Source organism: Phyllopteryx taeniolatus, chromosome 8 (genome assembly GCF_024500385.1).
Source record: "Phyllopteryx taeniolatus isolate TA_2022b chromosome 8, UOR_Ptae_1.2, whole genome shotgun sequence".
NCBI classification, from domain to species: domain Eukaryota; kingdom Metazoa; phylum Chordata; class Actinopteri; order Syngnathiformes; family Syngnathidae; genus Phyllopteryx; species Phyllopteryx taeniolatus.
In genome coordinates this window covers 12963433-12986575 of record NC_084509.1, presented here as the reverse complement: position 1 = coordinate 12986575, position 23143 = coordinate 12963433, and the positions used below count along the sequence as shown (strand labels likewise).

Here is a 23143-nt window from a genome sequence, read left to right as displayed (position 1 = left end):
AGAAGGAAAAAGGTGTCATTTTACGATAAAATATTTTTGATTTTGAGAGCATGAGTCTGTGAGAAAAACATTTTCACTGAAATAAAGCTTAAAATACAGTAAATCACATTTTATTTTTAGATTAATAGCAAATTTGAGAAGCTATATATATATATAGCCATATTCAGTATTATTGAGGATAAAGTAGTAATATTACAACCACACAAACTGCGTCGTATGCTATGGTTAAGAGAACTTCTAAAGATGTCAAGTTACAGTTGCAAATAGTACAGCAAACAATGAAATGTCAGTGGTTTTTTTTGTCAACAAGATCATGTGTTTTTAATAATTGACTTAATACCAACTGATAGCAGGTCTGTAGCGTTGTTGTGGAAATAATGGGACAGACTAAAAGTAACAATTTTGTTCATCTATGGCAGTGCCAGCGACACTAGCAGAACAATTAACATGTTCTTCCACTAGGTGGCAATTAACTTGCACATTCACTTTTTCTGACATTTTAGTTTTGTGATGTATCGTGAGGTCTATCCTGATGTAAATTAGGCGCCTTGTTGGAAAACAGCACTAGTCCACAGCTGCCCCTGGGATTAGTATAGCAATAACGTAGTATGTGTGCAATCCGGTACTTTAGCACTATCTAGTGGCTTACTGTTAGCATCACACTTCTCTCGTGCAATTGAATCATGAGGTCACCGCCACAGCCTGGCCAAGATCAATAAATCACTAGAAAGATCCACACCAGCTACAAAAAAACTCACAGGCTGTAACTGAACCGAAACAGGAGCATATAAATCATGACAATTGGGACACTGTGGTGCCCATTTACTGTTCATCATGTGAGCCCTGTAATATTATAACCTCGCTCTGCTGCTGCTTAAGACAAACTGCTCCACAGTGCAAGGCGATGTGAACCCATTGTTACACTTCAGGGTGTGCCTTTACACCCATTGAGATTTATGTTTTGTGGTTTAAAGAAGGAAGCCCGTTTATGTGGTCAGAGACATCAAATGACATGGTGCTGGATTTTTCACTGGAAAATGACAAGCAGATTTACTGGGCATTGCATAATCATTACAATAAATGAGCAACACTCACCCTTCTAAAGACAACTCTTATTTACAGATGTTATACAGTTCTATTTAAGATTATGATGTACATTTCTATTTAAAATTATGTGTAATTTGTTACCAAACAACGACAGAGTGTATCAATGCAGACTTTATGACATCAGAAAATAATGGCTGCAGGTTTAACAACTCTTCAGAACACACAAAAAAGCACTTTTCCAGTCAAATTCAACATCATGCTCAGCTGTTCCTTCGTAAGAAATAATGAAATCTACAGTTAAAATCTTTATTACAGTTTATAAAGTCAAATGAAAATATACAATTCTATAGTTACAGCATATAAACAAAACATCTGAAAAGTAAAAGTGCACTTGCAGAAGGAATGAAGAAGAGTTGTGGCCACACTGAAAAGAAAAAAGGCAGAAAGAAATCATGACAGTAGGAGGGGAAAATGGGACTTTATGGGAATAATGGAAAATAAAATAAATAAATAAAAATCATAATTTATGGGAATAGACTACATATCCGTCCATCCATTTTCTACAGTGCTTGTCCTCATAATGGTGGCAAGTGACCTGGAGCCTATCCGAACTGACTTTGAGCAAGAGGCGGGTACACCCTGGACTGGTTGCCACCCAATCGCAGGGCACTAAACGACAAACAACCATTTCCACTCAATTTACCGTAATTTCTCGTGTATAATGCGCACCCATGTATAACACGCACCCCGAAAGTTGTGTATAATGCATTTTTACAATGCAGAATTTTGCTTCTACCCATATGATCGAAACATGATTACCTGTATTTTGAATTTTTTTCCCCAAAGAATTATTCTGAAGCGCTTTATTTGAACATGTAATACTTTTTAAAAAAATGTATTTAATTTTGGATTTGTAAGCTGGGTACAATTCTTTAAAGAAAACGAAGGACGGGGCGAAACATTAAATTTTATTTTAATGGGATTCAAATTAAATGGCAAAGCATTTCAGAAAAGCATTATCATTAAACAAAACATAACCAAATTAATGATGGTTGTTGTTCAGTCATATTTTTAAAAAAACTTTCACAAATTCTGCCAGTGTATGTAAACTTATGAGCAGAACTGTACATATATGCAGTCATACGTACCCGTCATTTTGGAATGAAAGTGTAGGCTTCACCTTTTTTTTTTTTTTTTATAACAACTAGGTGGTGGTGGCATATTAGAATGCAAGTGTACACCTCCCATTACCTCTAGGTGGCGGCATGAATGAAAGGGTACAGCTTTTTCATAACCACTAGATGGCGGCATACATTTATGAAATGTGAAAGTATTTTTCCACATCGCCATATACCCATGTATAATGCGCATTATATAGATATTACGGTAATTGTCACTCACATTGTTTTCTTGTAAAATTATGACTATTCTCACCACTGTTTTTCTTGCCAGTGTGATCCTAATACTCTTTCATACAGAACGAGACAAACGTATACAATGATTGAAAACAGTTTCTTGATATACTGTGCATTTATAGTTATATTATCTCCCATTTGCATGATTCCCCATCTCTTTGCTTCAAATGTGCTGGCTGGCTAACGTGAGGTGATAAAAGTGAGTATGTGCGAGCGCACAAACACTCGAGAGGCGACGACATTATACACGCGTTTATAAGTTTTAGGTCAGTCTGACCTCGAGTGGCGGGTTTTTGTTTTCTCACCCTTGCAGCCTCAGCAACCTCACAAAGCTTGCTCGCTGTGGTGCAGAAGATAAGGAAATTCCCCCTTGTGAGCTTGGAGCTGCTTTTGTGCTTGGGGAGGGAAAGCGAAAAAAAATACTCGCTCTTGTACGACCATTTTGACGGCAGTGTGGGAAATGTGGCTTCCTCTGACGTCTGTATGTGCAAGAGGAGTGTGACTTGGGAGGTCCGTCAGTACAACTTAAAGTTGGGCCGACTGGAGCATTATCTCTACCTTTGTGCTTTGAGGCCAGGATTGGGCAACCTGAAGATCCAAAATGACACCAATCCTCTCAAAAATGTATTGAAACAAGGCCAATACTCCTCTGTAATAAAAGTGCAATTTGACACCAAATCTCAAGCTCTTAGTCATCTTTGCGACACTATTCAATCTCCTATTTAAATACAGTAAATTCCATTGAAAATATCAACACATGCTCAAAAGGGGTACACCTAGCAACACGCCAATCAACGATTATAATTTATAAACAACAGATGTGCAAATTTCGAGCTATGTGTTTAAACTAAAAACAAAATGAGAAGCACAGGAATAATAAAATTATAATAATAATAAAATAGGACAGCGCATACAGACAACCCTTGACTTGTTCATGTCTGGTAAGGACTATAGACCATTCCAGCGTGTCCTCACGCATAAATACGCCTTACCAGAGCCCAAGGCTCAGGAGTTGCAGTGGTCTCCTTGACCACTCATCCAGGTGCTCCGAGGTGTATGCACGACACCCCAAAACACCTGGTGCTGACACACACAGAAGAGAAGGAGACTTAAAACACATCCACTGGCTCGAACAGAAGGGTTTGATAAGGAGTCACTGACCTGTATAGGATGTCCTGTGGACTGAATGGAGAGGTGGGGAGGAATGCGGAACCCTAGCAACTACACTGCTGCTTGTTCTGTGCGGTGCTGCCGCGCGGCTGTCGCAGCTGCCTCAGCGAAGTGTCCCCGTACTGGATGCCTGAGCCCATCCTCTCTGGATCCAACTCGCCTGTGGAGGGGAAATGTGATCAGTGACAAGTGCATATAAAAAGATCCCCTCCGGAAGGGAAATAATTATTTCATCCCCTACTGAAGTTGTAAATTTGCTCACTTACAAAGAAACTAACAGAATATCAGTCAAAGGAAATCAAGCGTAAGATAAGGCTTCCGTCTTGCCACCTGACACATAACCCAGACATGAAGATTGAAGACGGGAGATTGTTGTCACATGTACTAAACAGCCAGTACTTGCCAGGAATTCCTGCAGCGCCTTCAATGTTTCAGTCAACTTCTTGGCAGGCTCCCTGGCTGGTTTTCTTCTCTTCTTTTCATCAATTTTGGAGGGACATCCAGTTCTTGGTAATAATATCACTGCTGTGGCATATTTTCTTCACTTAATGACTGTCTTAACTGCGCACCATGGTATATTTAAAGGTGTGGTTTATCGTAAAACAACAACACTTTTTGTCATACAAGTTGTTGGTAACGCGGTACAGTTACTCAAACTATACTGATTTTTAAGGTAATGAGTTTTGTAACGGGTTACTGCTTAGAAAATTCTAATCAAGACAATATTTATTCGTTTAATATCATCGTGCATTACTGTATTGAAAATAAAATGCACCTTAATGTTGAAGTGAAATTTTACTTCAACTTGGGCAATAGCAGACAATCGCCACTAGTTTGCAGTAGAGAGTAAAATGAGGCATGTCAATGAACAAGACATCATTCAGTGACTGCACTTCATAGGTTTAGACCGCGTCTCAGCGTTTGTTTTACAAACGAATAATAAAACAATAAAATAACTATTCCTAACTAAAAGGCACACAATGAAAAACTGTACATTATGAAACAAAGGCGAAATATTTACAAACAGAGCCATGAAGCATTCTGGGAAATCACGTTCTCCCATCTGGAGGGATGTCACAAATGCGGTAAGTCATGTTTTCAATACGTGGACAACTCACATGTACAAGCAGTCAATCAACAATAGAGGAAGGGGAAAGGCCGGCATTTTCAAGCGGTCACTATTTTGGGTTTGTGTCGGCTAAAGATTAAAATAGAGGTTCGTTGTACACTCGCTGCTGTCGACAGTGTTATACAGCTTCAAAAACATTACATCAATTTTGAAGAAACATTTTAAGTTGTGCGGCTACATTCAAGCTTACATAGAAAGTCCCACCTGTAGAATGAACAATAGGTAGACTATACGACATGCCCCCTTGGGATGTATGCCTAAGACAACCCAAAGCAAGTGTGAGCGCATTAGAACTGATATTCTGTCTATTTGCGTAATCAGTAAAAACATAAAAATTTGAGATTTCTAATGTCTTTGTGAGAAAACTTCAATTCAGCAGGGGATCAAATAATTATTTCCCCCACTGTATACAACGGCTGAGTACCTGAGTCTATCTTGTTGAGGATGGTACGAGCGCACTTGAGGAAGCCCTCTTCCACATTCTCCCCTGTTAGAGCGCTGGTCTCCAAGAACATCAGCTCTGTGTAAACAGAGAAGGAAGCGCAATGAGGCAGTACGACAACAAGAAAGTGAAAAAGGGAAACAAGTGTTTGAGGTACCATTCTCCTGAGCGAAGCGTGACGCCTCCAGGAAGGTGACCTCTCGTTCGGCCTCCAGGTCCTTCTTGTTGCCACACAGGATGATGATGATGTTGGGGCTCGCTAGTGTGCGTGCGTCTGTCAGCCAGTTGGTTAGGGTGTTGTATGTCTCACGGCTGTAAGACAGGACATAGGGACACGTACAATGGATACAGAAACTCTACACACCCCTGTTGAAATGCCAGGCATTACAAAACTTTTTCCACCATTAACGTGATCTATAATCTGTAAATTGAATTGATTTTTTTTTCTTTTAATCTTTGAGAGGGGAAGTATGTACAACCTCTTATAACTGGGGATGTGGCTCTGTTCAGAATTAACCAATCACATTCAAAACCATCTTAAATGGGAGTCAGCAAACACCTGCCACTATTTAAAGTGCCTCTGATTAACCCGAAATAAAGTTCAGGTGTTTTAGTAGGCTTTTCATGACAATTTCATAATATTTTTTTTTTGCGAAGAGTGACTGCTATTTCGAACTACTATTTCGTAAATAATTCCCGCCACCTTGACTAAGGCCGCAGTTCCAGCTGAAGGATAACACACCCAAAGCATGATGCCGCCACCACCACCACGTGTTCTTTTGGTGATGAGTAGTCTTGTGTTTGTGCGTTTCCTGGCATTGCGTTCTCTTTGAAATCTATGTATGCCAGTGAACCCTCGCCAACGTTGTGACCTGTCGCATTTCCTGTATGGCGGCGTACACCGCTATATAAGTGCAACGTTGCACTTCCGTGTCAATTTGACTTGTAATCATTTTAATCGCACGTTACACCATTTTATGTTTTACACATCTTAAATATCATCCACGCAATATTTCCATGACTTTTCCAAACCAAAAAAAAAAGAAATTCCATAACTTTTCCAGGACCTGGAAAATACATTTTCAATTTCCATAACTTTTCCAGGTTTTTAATGACTGTGCGAACCCTGCAGTTAATCACTACTTTAACATGCAGACAACACTGAGTAAAGTGTAGACCAATGTTCCCTCTAAGCTGCGCACCTGCGCAATCGCGCACTGTTAGCACATACTCAGCGCACAAGAAAATCTATGCTGCGCAAAAAAAATAAAATTCAACAGAAACGTATGAAATAATGTCTGATTTTACGCCTGATATAATCTAATTAATTAGACCAATAATATAGTTTTCTGTACCATTTTGCAATGTAACTCAGTGAGCGACATGTGCCCAGCCAATGATACGATACGGTTCACTTACGCTACACAGCCAATCATAGCATTGACAATGCTTGCATATGTGCCCTGCCCATACGTGCCGTGCAGGTTAGCGAGCTAACAACGGCGGAGTTAAGAGACGCAAACGCTAACCCCTTATCATGGCGAAACGAACGGGCAGCGACACATCCACTCATCAAGCCAAAGTGAAAAAGAAATGCGGTTCTTTTAAGATGGAATGGCTGTCGGAGTAGGTCCAAATAGAACAAGCGATGAAACTGGGTGATATTTTTTCCTTTTCTAGTGAGAAAGGTGTACTCTGCAAAACATGCAGCGAAGCCCAAGTAGCAAGTGAGTTTTCGAAGGGAAAAATGTGGACTGAATGGAGGTTGGACTACCTCAAGCGTCATATTCAGGAGAAATGTCATTTGAAAGCTGTTGGAATTGTACAAAGACTCAAGATGGGACAGGGGATCGGTACATTATTGCGGGAGAGCGCAAAAGACAGAGAGGAAAAAAAACCGAGCCGTCACACAAAGCAAAATCTGACCCCGAGCAAGTTAAAGTTCTCATTGAAAATATTTTACTTGCTATCAAAATGAATGCATCAATGCTGTCAGTTAAACAAATCCACGATCACATGGCAAAGTATGTAAGTATACCAGAAAGCTGGCGAAGTAAAAACTATGCCTTTGAATTTGTGAACTCAATCAATGAAATAGTGCAGAATGAGATTATGTGCAGTGTTAAAAATGCTCCCTGGCATACCCTGATAGTAGATGAGAGCACAGACATATCAGTACACAAAATGCTAGTCCTATATATTAAATACAGGGAGGAAAATGATGTTAACCATAAAACTGTGTTTGGTGGCATCATCCAACTGACAGCTTGCACTGCTCAGGATATTGTGCAGGCAATAACTCAGTTTTACTCCAAACATGGACTGGACATGCAGAGAATGGTGATGCTGACCTCCGATGGTGCCTCAGTAATGCTAGGAAAACACAACGGAGTTGCGGCTTTGTTAAAGCGCCGATTACCACACCTAACTGAACAACATTGTGTGGCTCATAGAGAGGACTTGGGCATTGATGATGCCTGGAAAAATGTACCTTTGATGCGAGAAGTGGAAACTCTTCTTAGAATTGTGTATTCCACTTTCTCTCGGGCCACTGTGAAGAAGGGGAAAATGGAGGACCTAGCAAAGATTCTTGATGAAGAAGATACACTGTCATTCAGGCCTCTGAACGAAGTGCGATGGCTGTCACGGCGCCAAGCTGTCAATGCTGTTCTGAGGAACTACACTGTGCTTCAAGAATTCTGCAAAAGAGAATTCACCGATAACAGAGATCCAGTGGAAAAGTACTGCTACAAAAAGCTGAGTGATCCAAAGTTCAAGGTTACTGTCACTGCTCTGGGAGATGCTTTGGGTGAGCTGGCACAACTCTGCCTCACTTTACAAAGATGCAACCTGACTGTGATGGAAGGACACTGCTTTGCAAGAGCAAAGATTGAGAAGTTGCGTTCCCAATACTTGAGGGAGAAGGATGTACAGTGGAGTGACCGTGTCAAAGAGGCAACGGGGACCTCATCAGCTGATTGTCTAAATACTGGTGAGATTACTCTTTTCATTACTAAGCTCTGTGATCAAGTACATAATGAAGCAAAAACTTAAACAGGGGCCAATCAGCACATTCTCAGATATGGTTGCTGCAGCACTTAGATGTGAGGAGCTAAAGGAGATCTCACAGCTTGTGGATGTGCTACATTTCAAGCTTCCAGTGCAGATTGTGAAAGAGGATTTAGTTTAATGAATCATATCAAAACAACATCCAGAAATCGTCTTGAAGTGGCACATTTGGACCAGCTGATGCGCATAAAGTCAAAGCAAGAAGCAGAGGAAGTCATCGACCTGGACAAAGTGTACAAGCATTGGAGAAGTGAGAAGGACAGACATGAACAATAAGGTAAAATTTCAGATTTGTGCATATTCTAGTGACATTTATTAAATTTACATTTTTTTTTAAAATAATATTTTAACATATTGTTAAATATGAGGGATGGGAGTGACGACGCTGAAGCCCTTCCCCACAGTTTCAAAAAAATCCTAGAGCAAACCGTGATTGGTAGTAGAAATGCGTATAAAAAACTGAGCGACAGCACACGTCATTGTGCAAAATGTGAATGTTTTAATGTGAACAAAATTATATGTCTGAAAGGTGTATATGTGGCATTTCTTCCAGAACATGACCCTCACCCAGGCCACAACTGGACCTCACCCAGGCCAAAGCAGGACTCCTGTGGTTAAAGCATTTTCATTTCAAGTGGGCCAAATCAATTATATTTAAAGTTAACCAATGAAAATTGCTGCTGTAATTTGGTTCTTTAAATAAGCCATGCAACTTGCTATGATCCAAGGTTTTGAGCAGGTGTCATACTGGTGTGTGCCCACAGCGGACACACATCTGATGTTGCTCACAGTGGTCCTCAGTGCGCTCAAGGAGCTTGTGTGTCTGCCCAGACACATGAAAAATTAGAGGGAACATTGGTGTAGACATATTCCAAATTAGTTAATTAATTGCCCAGTTAAAAGAAACACCCATCTTACCAAAAATAGACCATTAAAATGGGGTCGTGACAAACGCAAGCATGTTACCATGTTGCATGAATATATACTAGTGACAATAAATCCAGGAAGCTGCTCCAAAAATAATTAAGTTTCTGACTACATCTTTATCTTTGTTTTGATTTCAATAACAACGCTTTTGCAGCAAACTAAATGGGCAGAAATTAACTGTGTTCTGGTTGCTGACGTATTAAAATCCATTATGTTTCTATTCAAGAATACCACCAAACTACAAAACATTTTTCTATACAAACATTAAACAGATAAATTTTACACGACAGGCAAACTGTATAATCAATAACATCCCTGAGTGGATACAGTACAATATGATCACCTGACTGGCAGGAACACGACTAGCATGAGCTGATGTTTAAAGAGGCAGTACTTTTTTTACTGCAAGAATGTGTTGTATGCCACCACTAATCAAAACACAGTATTCTGGTTAATACTGCTTTTGTAGACTAAGAATTAAACAGAATAATTCATCACTCTCCATCAATTTCAGGGGTCTGCCATTTTGGGCACTATCACCCTCTGCTGGCAATCAAAATTAACGTCACATCTACCCCTCCGATGGTTGCGTACATCATGTGACCAAATCCGGAAAACAGGTTGCTGGTATGATAGTTTAACATTTTAACAAGTTCGGGTTCAAACTATCAATGAAAAACATTAAGTACAGCGGTAGCTAAGCATGGGTTCTTGTATCGTGTGGTGACGTATTTTTATGCCACTGAGCAATGAACTAGCTCATTGCCTACCATTCGTAACGTCAAAACCTTGTATGTCGGTAAGGTAAACTGAGGAACTCCCTTGATTACACAATAGATATATATTTTTAAATCAATAATCCATTCGTTATTAACATCCCTGAATGGAATACAATACGTACATCGGGAACATGGCTTACGATCGTAAGGGACTAGGTGGATGGATGGATGGATGTATTCACATGCCATGCTACTTTTTCCCTGTGAGAAGACACTTTACAACGGTAGGGGGAGTTCAAGAGCTTCAAATGAGACATGAATGAGACTAAACTCCACACAGGTGAGGCCGGATTTGAACCCGGGACCTCAGAACTGGGGGGCAGATGTGCTAACCAGTTGTTCACTGTGCCACGAGTAGCAGGGATTCATGATTTTAAAAAAAGGACTCATATGGGAATCATAATCTGGTTCCTCCTAAGGGATACAAATTTACCAAAATATAACATGTATTGCCCAAACATTAAAGCTCCCATTTTCTGGCTATTTAGACCTCCATAGAGTGACTCTCTAACATGGACTTAATATAAAAGTGTCGATTTCATTTAGAAAAACCGTTGGTTTTGTCATGAGTGTCCAGAAAAGTCCCCTATGACAGCAAGTTCTGTTTGACCCAGTTTTGTATCCGCTTTGTCCATATTTGGCGAAGACTGGTCCCTTTCCTCTTGGTGGCGGAGATGTAGGCGGAGATCTTCGCTAGTGATGTAGATAAGATCGAGAAATTCGAATGACCTGATTTCCAGCTTCTCGATAGAAAAACGCCGGACTCAGGAATGCGTGGACGATTTTAATGCATATTTCACGTTTACTGAGACACCATAGAGCCAATATAACATCCCAAATACTCGAAAAAGTTGGTTAGCTAAAATATGGCACCTTTAACATATACTTGTGTGTTAAAAACAACACAGACAATTTAGTAAAATAAAACTTGCTGTGGGAACGCGCCAAAACTCAAAACAAAAAACATCAAAAAGCACTTTGCTGAGAAATTGTGTGTTAGAGCTCGATGTTCACCAAACGCTTCAATATATTTTACTCTGACAATCCAATAAAAATGGACACAAATATTTTACCTGGTAATATCATAGACAAGAAGTGCTCCGGCTGCTCCGCGATAGTAGCTGCGCGTCACAGAGCTGTGAAGCCATACAGTATTTAATTAACCAACTTTTACATTAATAGTCAAATATTCAACATAAACGTGCTGTCAAAATGTGTATTCCAAAATTGAAAGTGTGAGAAATTACCGGAAGCGCTCCTGGCCGGCAGTGTCCCAGATCTGCAGTTTGACTGTCTTCCCTGCGACATTGACCACTCTGGAACCAAACTCTACACCAATGGTGTGGTTGGAGTCCTGTTTGACTGCATAGTTACAGTAGTATTCATTAAACACAATGCTTATCATTGTGGTTGTTTATCATATGACACATGCATCCTCATTTTTGGTTTTGAACTCAATGAATAACTTTTATGATGACAATATGCATTAAACATTTACATTTGCTCTCAATGAACTGATGGAGGAGACAGGATTTCCCCGTCCCGGCGCTGCCAATCACCAAGAACTTAAAGAGGAAGTCTGAAAGCAGAAGAGAGGAGAGAATGCTAAGCAAATGTAAGGAGAGAACCAGAACCGGCTGCACTTGGCGCTCGTAACCTCCGAGACAAACTTTTTAATCTCATCAAACTCCTACTCTCACAGCTCTTGGCAGGCCCCAAATTACCTTCCTAATCACAGAGTGCACACAACACGTTTTGTGTGCGCTGGCAGTACTGTAAGACGAAGGAGAACGATGCATGTTTGGCATTGGCTGTTAAACATGGCTTTGGGTGACTGCGCCACAGGCATGACCAGCTGTTTGTACAAATGTTGTTGTTGCGGAGGAGGTCAACCCGGATCGCTCTGATGATACCAGGTTGTGAGAATGCATGCATGCTGATGACATTCAAGAAGCTTTTTGTATGCTGTGATGCCCAAACAGACCAAAATATTCAGTAATAATACGCCTCTAAAGCATAATTAACCTGAAAGTTGAACTATCATGTCGTTAGCATATTGTTTTGGGCTGCAACGATTAATCAAATACAGTAACTAAAGTAATATGATTACAAAAAAAGGTTGAAACAAACACATAAGCACATTCATACACAAGCTACTGATGGCCACAACTCCTGCTGAGTCACTCAACACGCAGACTGGCTAACAGGTTAGTTAGTTAACATCCAGCCAATGCTACACTCTCATTCACTAACGCCCACGTCAATCACCAGGCCAGGCATCGCCTTTAAAGTCATACACACTCAAAGTCACAGATACAACAGTAGAACGAGGAGGTGCCGATCCCTAGTGCACATTATTGTGTTTACACATCGTCAACAGTGGCAGGTATTATTTATATTATACAGCAAGTAAGTCTCCCTATCGTCATCACTTAGAGCTCATTTTATGTTTGTAGTTTTACGACAAGCAGCATGGTGGAATTGTGGTTAGCACGTCTGCCTCACAGTTCTGAGGTGTGAGGTTCAAATTCCTGCCTTCCTGTGGGGAGTTTGCTTGAGTGGGTTTCGACGGGTTCTCCAGGTTTCTCGCATTTTCCAAAAACATGCATGTTTGGTAGGGTTGGGCATCGAGAATTGATTGGAACCGAGACTAACATGCCGTTTCTCCCGGAATTGTTCAAATTAACAAATTCCGGTTCCCAGTTTCGAATCCTACTGTCCGCCGACCACGAAGAAGAAAGTGGCCAAAACCAACGAAGAACAAGCACAAAGATGTGCTTGTGCCAAAAGGCAGCGGCGAACAAAAGTGTTAATTGTGTTAAAATAAATGACCAGTCTCCTCAGTGCAACACTTGGATTAAGATTATATTGCGCAAAGGAGGCTTTCACGTGGGGTCTACGCGCTCCCTCACGCTCCGAGCCTCATCCTACACTGCGTGGAACTTCAGTCAAGTCAGTTGGGTGAGTGAAAATAAGTCTATGCTAACATTGAGACAGCTAACAAGTTAAACAGTGGGTTGCACTCTTGCACTGATGCTTTAGCGTTTATTTTAGTCTGTAAACCAACGTAAGAGCTGATGACAGACACAAAAATAAAATATAAATTATAATATAACGTGTGTGTATATAACACACACACACACTACTTTACCATAGTGGAAAGAAAGTAGAAACAGTCACATTACAAGCTTAACATTGTGCTACAACTTCACCAAAGGTCAAACTAACAACTTTACATCACAATGAATTGGGACAAAATTTACAAAAACGTCTCACAGTATCAAAAACACTAACCTTGTGTCTCATCGGTGTGTAGGTAAAGGAATCAACATTTTACAGGGCATTTGGTTCCATCCATTACTTTCTTGGTTCTCCTTTTAAAATTTGTTTTTACCTGTGTCATGTGAAGTTAATTTTAGTCCCAAAATGCTGAGTTCTGGTGCATACCCTTCAAAATAAAAGGTTACATGCTTAAAACAGGAAGTCAAGTTAAATCTTGCCAATATAAATTATAATTACTTCAAAAGTGGCTACAGTGCAACATTTTTATAATGGTTGACTGTGGAACAGAGTATTTAAAGTTTAGATTATTTTCTAGGGAAAACATCCGTGTGGGTGTATGCATTGTGGTAAAAGAATAACCCGAAATAACCATGATCCCAAATCTGTAAATGTTTAAACCTTTCTCACAGGAGAAGATTCTTGCTAGAGTCCGAATTTGAAACAAGTGTCACATGCCAACTGAATCCATCCATTTTCTATCGCGGTTGTCCTCATTAGGTTCACGGGTGATTGGAGCCTATCCCAGCTGACCGTACACCCTGGACTGGTCCCAGGACAATCACAGGGCACATAAAGAGAAACAACCAATTTATATTGACACCTATGACAATTTAAAGTACAATCAAACTCCACACTACTGAGATGCAACCCCAGATCTCCTGAATGTGAAGCAGACATGCTTAATCACTAATCACTGTGTTGTCTGCCAAGCCATTGCACAAGGTCAACAGTGATTATGCAAAAGGTTGAGCCAGTCTACTGGAGCGTAACAATTTCACTCAAGCCACCTTGTTTGTCAAGCACACACCTAAGGCACAGGTGGCGTTTTGTCGAGGTTAAATTAGCAGCAGCAAAGGCACCAACGTGCATTCACACTTTTTTTCCTTTCGCCGCCAGACGCCATGACAGCACAGCTGACAAAATCAAAGGCTCCATTTTTAAAAGCTTGCCTCTGCTTTTTAACTTCTTCCCAGATGACCCATAGTCTCTTATACAGTGTGACAACAGCAACATCCCATTGCTGATGTCTTGACAGCAACCCACCAGGATGTTGTGGTTGTTGCATCACAATATTAAAAGAAGACATTAAGGGCAGTGCGAAATAGGAAATAGGTTGACTAATATGACTTGAATTAATGCATGAAAAACACTAAATTAAATCAATACTGTCTATTATAGTGACCATATTTTAACTAGATATATGAATAATGCATACTGACCTTCACAATCTAATGTGTACCTTTACAAAGATAATTGAACCCGGGACCTCAGAACTAGATAATTGTGGTTTGTGATTGAAACTGTCAGAAGTATTTAAGTTATATTATATTCTAATAATTCATTCTAATAAATAGTTAATTTATAATCAGTATAATAAATCAAATAAGTTTAATTAAAATTGCATCAAAGTCAAGTCTAAATTTAACAATCATTTGGGAAAAAACAAATTTAAAACTGTCAGAGGCATGACTTTATTCTATTGCGATTTATTACTAGAGAATTATTAGGATTCTAGAAAGAGTACCACAGATGCATTATTTGCCTTGAGGGTGTTGAGGAATACGTACAGAGAAGGTTAGAAGGAGCTACATTGTGTCGAGGGTTGGGTATCGAGAACCGCTTGGAACCAGGACTAACATTCCGGTTCTCCCGGAATCTTTGGAATTAAAAAATTTGGTTCCCAGTTTCAATGCCTACAGTCAGCCGACCCGGAAGAAGAAAGTGGCGAAAACCAAAGAAGAAGAAGAATGCGCACGAAGATGTGCTTGTGCCCAACGGCAGGGGCAAACACAAGTATTTCTTAACTTTGTTAAAATAAATGACCAGATGCCTCAGTGCAACACTTGGAATAAGATTATATTGTGGAAAGGAGGCTTTTGCGATGTGTAGAAGTCTGACGTGCTCCCTCCCGCTCCGAGCCTCAGCCGACACCGCGCGGAACTTCAGTGAAGTCAATTGGGTGAGTGAAACAATAACAAGCTATGCCAACATTGAGTGACCTAATAAGGTAAACAGTGGGTTGCACTCTTGCACTGATGGTTTTAAGCGTTTATTTTAGTCTTCAAACTAACATAAGAGCTGATGACAGACATACAAATAAAATATAAATTACCATACTTTCAAGCTTAACATGGAGCTAAAACCTCAAAGCTCAAACTAGCAACTTCAGATCACAATGAATTGGGACAAAATACACAAAAACATTGTCTCACAGTATCAAAGAGGAAGGGGCTCAGGGATGATCCCTGATGCAGTCCCACCTCTACCTTAAATGTCAGAGGACAAAGATGTTAAACTTTTTCTTGATAACTCTATAACCACTTTACAAACCACATCTGCCATTTCGAAGTGATTATATAGCAGATATACTGTACAATAGTTAAATCGATAAATATGATTCAGAATGCACCTTCTGCTTTTTGCATCTAGCGCCTTCTGGTCTTCGGCTCTCTCCGGCGCTGTGACGTAACAATAGCCAAGCAGCCTGTTCATTTGGCGTTGTGTGGTATTGTTCCATGCTGTTGTTCCCGTCCTTGTATATTTGTTGTCATATGATTCAGCGATTTCACGATGGTTTATTGTGCTTAGGCGGCATTGTAAGGGCTTAACTAATCAAAAAAAGTTATCACGAACACAACACTAAGATACAGTATGCGAGACAGTCAACAGCGAAGACTCGGAGGCTTCGTACAGGATGTACGAAGCCTCCGAGTCAACTCATCTCTTTGTTTGGCATGCAGGGAAACCTCTCTCGTGCATCAACATGAAACAACGCGTCTGTCCGCAATATGGCTGCTGATATGGCTGTATTTTTTCATTTTTTGATGATTTTTTTTTTTTTTAATGAATATTTTGGAAAAACCTGCGAAGCACTGAAGCCGCAAAACGTGAAGCGAAGTGGCGAGGGAACACTATTTTATTTGATTCTTTTTGTTGCCTGTTCGGCTGTTAGGTCAAGCAGAATGGAAGATCTGTACCCCTTTTATGCTGGAACAGTTTTACTGTGTCAAAGTGGAGTTTTTAAGCTTTCGCTGAGGTTTCTTAGTATTATAATTGAAGTTTATTGAGAATCAGAGTCGATCAGTCGAACAGAACAAAGTTTCTAGAGGGGAGAGGGAAACAAAGACAAAGCACTAATTGTAAACAGGATGAGAGAAGTCAGTCATTACATTATCTACAACAATGAAACATTAAATATGAGTGTTGCATGGGGCTGTAGTGCTACACCCTGTGAGAATGAAGATAGAACAGGACAAGGACAGGAGAAGAACCATTGTAGGCCGTGAACACGGCTGTACAACTGAAGTGTGGTGGGATTAACTATGTAAATTATAAAAGTCTACAGGACGAGAGTATAAATAAGGGGATACACAAGAGAATAGCATATTCATGAGTTATTTGTCGCAATAAGTGCGTTGCCCCACCCCCAGTGAAAGAGTCCCAGGGGTGTGTGCCTGCGGACACATGCAAGTGAATTGACACTGTTTTACATGCACAAAGACTGACAGAAGTGTCCTGTAATTGCTGTGCTCGCACCGCGGAGGCTGAAGACCCAGCCCAATCAATCGAGGGGCGGGATCGGGCCCAGAGGTCCCCCCGAGAGCAGCCCGGTGGACGGGACACGTCCCACACCGAGGGACCCAGGGCGGTCCGCCGGCCCCACGAAGGCGCTCCCAACAACTGGCCACCCAGTGGGGTCCGCGTTGGTAAGCATTTCTGGTGTTATGAATATGTACAGATCATTTTACCCTTGAGACTATGTGAGTCCGGGATGCACATCATCGAAACAATGAGTCCCAGCACTGGAACAATGAGTGACTACAACTTATCATAATGGAATACAGATACACTAATCATCCCCTATATCACGCTTTGCGGTCCTGCTATATTGCAGCTTTTTATTACAACCCAAATTCCAATGCAGTTGGGACGTTGTGTTAAACATAAATAAAAACAGAATACAATGATTTGCCTATGGTTAATTGAATACACTACAAAGACAATATATTAAATGTTCAAACTGATAAACGTTATTGTTTTTAGCAAATAATCATTAACTTGGAATTTTATGGTTGCAACACGTTCCAAAAAAGCTGGGACATGTGGCAAAAAAGATTGAGAAAGTTGAGGCATGCTCATCAAACACCTGTTTGGAACATCCCCCAGGTGAACAGGCTAATTGGGAACAGGTGGGTGCCATCATTGGGTATAAAAGGAGCTTCCCTGAATTGCTCAGTCATTCACAAGCAAAGATGGATCGAGGTTCACCTCTTTGTGAACAAGTGCGTGAGAAAATAGTCGAACAGTTTAAGCACAATGTTCCTCAACGTACAATTGCAAGGAATTTAGGGATTTCATCATCTACGGTCCATAATATCATCAAAAGGTTCAGAGAATCTGGAGAAATCACTGCATGTAAGGGTAGGGTTTTACTCTCTTTTCTTTTTTTTCTTTTAGTGGTGGGCCCACTCACACACTCTCACCCCACCCACAGTACTCACGCTCCAGAGCTCACAAAGTGGAATTGAAGAAACTGTGGTTGTAGAAACTGAGGGTGTTATATAATTCCGTTTCGGAGCTTGCGCACGTTGAGAAAAAATCCTTTCCGACGCTTGAGAGCGCTGCAATCTCGCCGCTTCACTCCTTCCGAGCGAAGCTTTCTCGTCCCTTAGCCGTACCTCGTGGCTGTGCTGCAGCTTAGCATTAGCCTCGTGACTTCGCTAACGGCGACGTATTTTGCCATGGAAATGTCCTTCAACCGGGCTTCTGGAGTTACCCACTCCAACTGCTCGAAGGGCACGTCAGCAGTACTGGATGAAGTTCTCTTAGCAAAACCGTTCGGGGTTTTGCTGACTCAGTCCTTTTTTTATTTTATTTTTTTCCCGGTCCTTCCTTTCTTCACTCTGTTCAACGTCCGCCCTCCTCTCGTTCCTGCTCGCCCTTATCTCCTCCCCCCTCTCTTCTCGCGAGAGAACATCTCTTCTCACCTCTCCAACCCATACTACACCCAACAATACACACTAATACCGATGGCTTAGCACAGGACGAGAACAATCTCATCTTTACAATACTATATACCGTGAGTCAAACCCAAAATGAGTCAAACCCAAAATCCCCATCAGTATAAACCTTCAGTTTAACACCAAAACATGACAAACACATTTTACCCCACAATAAATGCACTTGTATTAAACAATATATAGAAGGGTGATAAAGGAGTTTATATTAACCCTTTAAGGTCTGGGAGATTTTAGTACCCCGAATTACCACCGGGCTACATAATGATATGAGCGCATAATAAAGAATTGGACACATCTTACAAATTCTGGCCTATTAATCAAACAAATTAGCACAACTGTGGAATGTGCTCTCATTTACGAAATAAAAGAAGCACTGCATTACACAATAAGAGCAAGTAAATAAAAAGTTATACTTAAAAAAAAGGGGCTAAACTTCAGAAAAATAAAGTTTGAGTTTCCCGTTTTCTGTTTGGCATCTTGACACAGTGAAGTGTCCAACAATTTTACATATTTTAATTTAACAAATCTTAACGGAACTGTTTTAGAGGCTATGTTTGTTCAAGTTTTGTTTCATCGTGGCTTTTCACATATGCAGTTTTAATAAGAACTTCCCACAGAAGTACAAACAAATATGACTCTGCCTGTTAGATTTTAAGCACCATTTGTTCCAAATTTTCTCTTCCTTTGTTGGTCATGTTCTTATGTTTCTCCATCTTTCACTCAACTCTCTCTCTCTCGTCTGTGCCCAGCCAGTGATTTCAGTAATTACTAGACTTTACACCGATCTGATCGGCTTGATCGGTATCGGCTGATAATTGGCCTTTTATGTTGATCGGCTGATCGGCGTTAATGTCATAATTCGCCGATCCGATCAATGACATCCTCGATCAGCTCCGCAAAAGACATTTACTCCGTGTCGCCATCGTGTACAGTATATTTGACGTAGTACTGTAAATATCTGACCGCCAATAAAGTTTTTTTTTTTTTTTTAACGGCGGTGTGGGACAGACAACACGTCTGAGTCAGACAACACATAATGCCTGGATCAGACTACAAGACAAATTTGGTCTTTCACAATTGCACTATGCCAATCAGGCCTGTATGGAAGAGTGGCCAGTCGAAAGCCACTCCTTAGTAAAAGGCACATGGCAGCCCGTCTGAAGTTTTTCCAAAAGGCACCTGAAGGAGTCTCAGACATTGAAAAAAAAAATTCTCTGGTCTGATGAGACAAAGATTGAACTCTTTGGCGTGAATGCCAGGCATCATGTTTGGAGGAAACCAGGCAGTGCTCATCATCTGACCAATACCATCCCTACGTTGGAGCATGGTGGTGGCAGCGTAATGCTGTGGGGATGTTTTTCAGTGGTAGGAACTGGGAAACTAGTCAGGATTGAGGGAAAGATGAATGCAGCAATGTACAAAGACATCCTGGATGAAAACCTCCTCCAGAGTGCTCAGGACCTCAGACTGGGGTGAAGGTTTACCTTTCAACAGGACAACGACCCTAAGCACACAGCCAAGACAACAAAGGAGTGGCTTCAGGACAACTCTGAATGTACTTGAGGGGCCCAGCCACAGCCCAGACTTGAATCCGTTCAAACATCTCTGGAGACATATGAAACTGGTGGTACACTGACGCTCCCCATCCAACCTGATGGAGCTTGAGAGATGCTCCAAAGAGAAATGGGTGAAAGATAGGTGTGCCAAGCCTGTGGCATCATATTTAAAAAGACTTGAGGCTGTAATTACTGCCAAAGGTGCAGCAACAAAGTATTGAGCAAAGGCTGTGAATACTTATGTAGATGTCATGTCTTCATTCTTTATTTTTAATAAATTAGCAAATATTTAAAAAAAACACACCTTTTTTCACATTGTCATTATGGCGTGTTGTGTGTAGAATTTTGAGAGAATACTGTAAATAAATTTATTCCATTTTGGGATGAGGCTGTAACAAAATGTTGAAAAAGTGAAATGCTGTGCCCATTGTATTTATGGAACGATAACCCACCCTACTGTTCTTCTGATTGGCTAGGACCAAGACAGGGCTCGTACTTTTGGCGGATAATGATTCGCTGAAGCACTTCAGCAACACACACACACACACACACACACACACACAAGGCTCCAAATATTATTTTTTTCCTTTGAGGAGCAGCTTTTCTAATCATTTCTTCATTTGAGGAGCAACATTCTAATTGTGAGGAGCAATTTTTTGGAGCTTCATCGCACAGGATCCTGAAGCGAGGATTTTATGAAACAAAAATATGACAATATAAGTGGGGAGTTGATTGTAGGGCTGCAGCTAACGAATGCTTTAGTACTCAAGTATTCTACTGAAAATGCTATCAAACAATCGATTATTTGCATAAGCAATATTTTTGCTTGGTGAAAGAGCAATTTTGAATACAAAAGAGAAAATAAGACCTTTAACTTAATAACGTACGACTAATTGGTTTCCTTTTGCATATAACCAACAGTTTTTTATTTAATTCACATTGTGCATAAATGATAAGGCATTATTATTTTTTAAGCATTAACAGCCTTTGTGCATCACTTAACACAGCTAGCATTTTAGCATCTGGTGACATACTAATATATTAGGTTCATGGCTGTGCATTTATAAATCTTAGACCAGCTGACTACGAATAAACTAGACTAACTAAAATGAAGAAACCCTGAGCGAGAAAAATATTTTCTTCATCTCCCTTCACCAAAACCCTCCTCTGTTTAGGTAAATGATGATGATCCATTTTACTTCTATTCCTCTCTTGCCATGTATTTCACCAACTTGACTTTTTTCCCGCTTACAGATCATCAGATTGGCCATGTCACACAGTGACTACACTGAGCCTCTGTCTGCCTCCTGTCTCTCAGGTCCTGCAATGCGGCGTTATACTCAGCAGAGAGAAAGGTCCGTGTTACAACGAAGGGCTGCTCGCCTTGCATTTCACTATGAAATACTACCACACTTTCGCTATTTGTCTTTTTTCCCCTCTCTCTTCGGTGTCGAAGAAGGGTTATCAAAACTTCCCCGCAGTTGGGAAAGGGTTAAACAAATCTCATAATGCATTGTAACTTGTATTGCTAAGGATTTATGTCTCTATGTTGTTGTTAACAACCACGTGCTCTGATGCAGATGCTGGAACCCAGATACAAACTCCCAAAGCAAAAGAATACTTTTAGCCAACCACCATTTATTCACAAATCCAAATTCCTCCAGTGTTACGAGAGCTGTTGTTGTAGAATACCGTTTTAAAGCTGCTTTGAATGTGGATGGCAAAATGTTTTGTTTGTTGTGGTATTTATGCTTCTCAAAGACTTTGTTTGGAAGTATATTTTTTTTTACTGAATATGCTAGCTTTTGTGTTGGTTTAGATTGAATTTGCTGAACAAGCTAATTGCTGTTGGTTTTTTTGTAATAGACCTCCTAGTACTGAAATCTGTGAAAACTACTAAGGATTTTGATTTTAAAGTATTTTATTTCTAAAGGCACTTTATGTTATGTTTTTCAGAAAATGTGGAATTCATTCCACCAAAGTATATGTTTTGAACCCTTAATAAAAAATATATTTTTAAAAGTATTGCTTTTGACACGGTAAATGTTTTTGCACTTAAGGAAGGCAACTGGTCATCTTTATTTGTTTTGAATAAGAGCAGCTTTAGTTATATATTTAGTTGTTCCTGTTAAAAGATGATATACATTTACTTGGTTACTTTAATTCATGGATACTGACAAATACACCCTGTTTAAACGTATGAAGAAGCCACAAGTTGAGGGGGAAAAAAAAATCCAGAATGACGAAAAACTATGCATCAATAATAGTGATAAGCGTTAATATCAAATCGTGAGGTGCCTTAGATGGCACACCCCTTATGTCAATTCATTTCAATGCGATAAGATGATTTGAACGAAGTCAAGGCACCTACGTATAAAAGCCATTGGCGTGCAGGTAGGGGAAAAAAACACAGCTGTCCAACTTCCTGATGCGGCAGGCCGTGTTACCACTAAGGTTAGCTCCATGTGATATTCAAATAAACTTGAGTGAATAAATCATAGGTGGGGGTTTCACATTACAATTACTTGAGCGAGCTCAGTGTCTGTCCACTCGTCATTCATGTCCAGACATATCACCGCACCTCAAGTTTGACCAACTTTCACCTGCCAAATGTAGCGCCACCCGTGCTACGGAAGCGGGGTGTGTACTGTAAGACGCTGGTGGAAGGACACAACCAACAAACCACAACAAAACTGCGTCATTAAATAAAAACTGAGCGCCATTTGGACATGATTAATTACCACTGTAGAGAGTTAGTGAACCTGTGAGCTAGCTCGTTAGCCGCGTAGCTTAGGTGAACACGTCAACATTCGCGTCTTAAGCAGGGAATTAAAAGCGAACATACCGTATGTTTCGGACATGTTGGGGCCCCTCGCCGTATTAGAGGAGTCTCTTGGACTGTTTTCACGGTTGACTCGGAAAGTCGGGCGTTTTATTTATTTTTTTAATCTAATGCAGTCTGATTCCGTCTGAGCTGCTTTCACTTCGGCCACAGCCAACTGAGCCAAGCCAGACACGGAAGCTACGTGATGACGTCACGCGTCGCCCTAAGTGTTGGCCTCAAGTTCTGGTGGAAGTCGAAGTACTGCACTGCACTGTACTGAGACACAGTCCGAGAGAATATATGTGTGTGTATATATATATAAAAACAAAAAATAAGCACAGCATCTAAATAAGTCTTTCGGAAAAAATATAAAGGTCATAATTCCAGTGGAGTTTGAAAGTCCAAAATAAAGTGTATGGTGATGTGTGGAAAAATGAGAGTAGAGAGTTAATAATATAATAATAAATAACTATTAGTGTTTC

The 23143-nt window shown here is 40.4% G+C and overlaps 1 protein-coding gene across 3 annotated transcripts; it reads right to left on the bottom strand.

The window, feature by feature from the left end:
- Positions 1-1019: 1019 nt before the first annotated feature.
- Positions 1020-22880, bottom strand: rab4b (RAB4B, member RAS oncogene family). Of its 3 annotated transcripts, none has more exons than XM_061781437.1 (8): positions 22683-22878; positions 11477-11557; positions 11226-11340; positions 11052-11114; positions 5361-5515; positions 5186-5281; positions 3624-3792; positions 1020-1471 (listed from the first exon to the last, which is right to left on the bottom strand). In XM_061781437.1, exons 1-7 carry the CDS (start codon positions 22696-22698, stop codon positions 3677-3679), a joined length of 642 nt encoding a protein of 213 aa, XP_061637421.1. In that variant the 5' UTR covers positions 22699-22878; the 3' UTR covers positions 1020-1471; positions 3624-3676. The 3 variants fall into 3 exon arrangements, with proteins under 3 accessions (XP_061637421.1, XP_061637423.1, XP_061637422.1); XM_061781438.1 differs by lacking the exon at positions 1020-1471 and adding an exon at positions 2730-3545 and having other exon boundaries at positions 22683-22879; XM_061781439.1 differs by lacking the exon at positions 11052-11114 and having other exon boundaries at positions 22683-22880.
- Between the last annotated feature and the right edge of the window lie 263 nt (positions 22881-23143).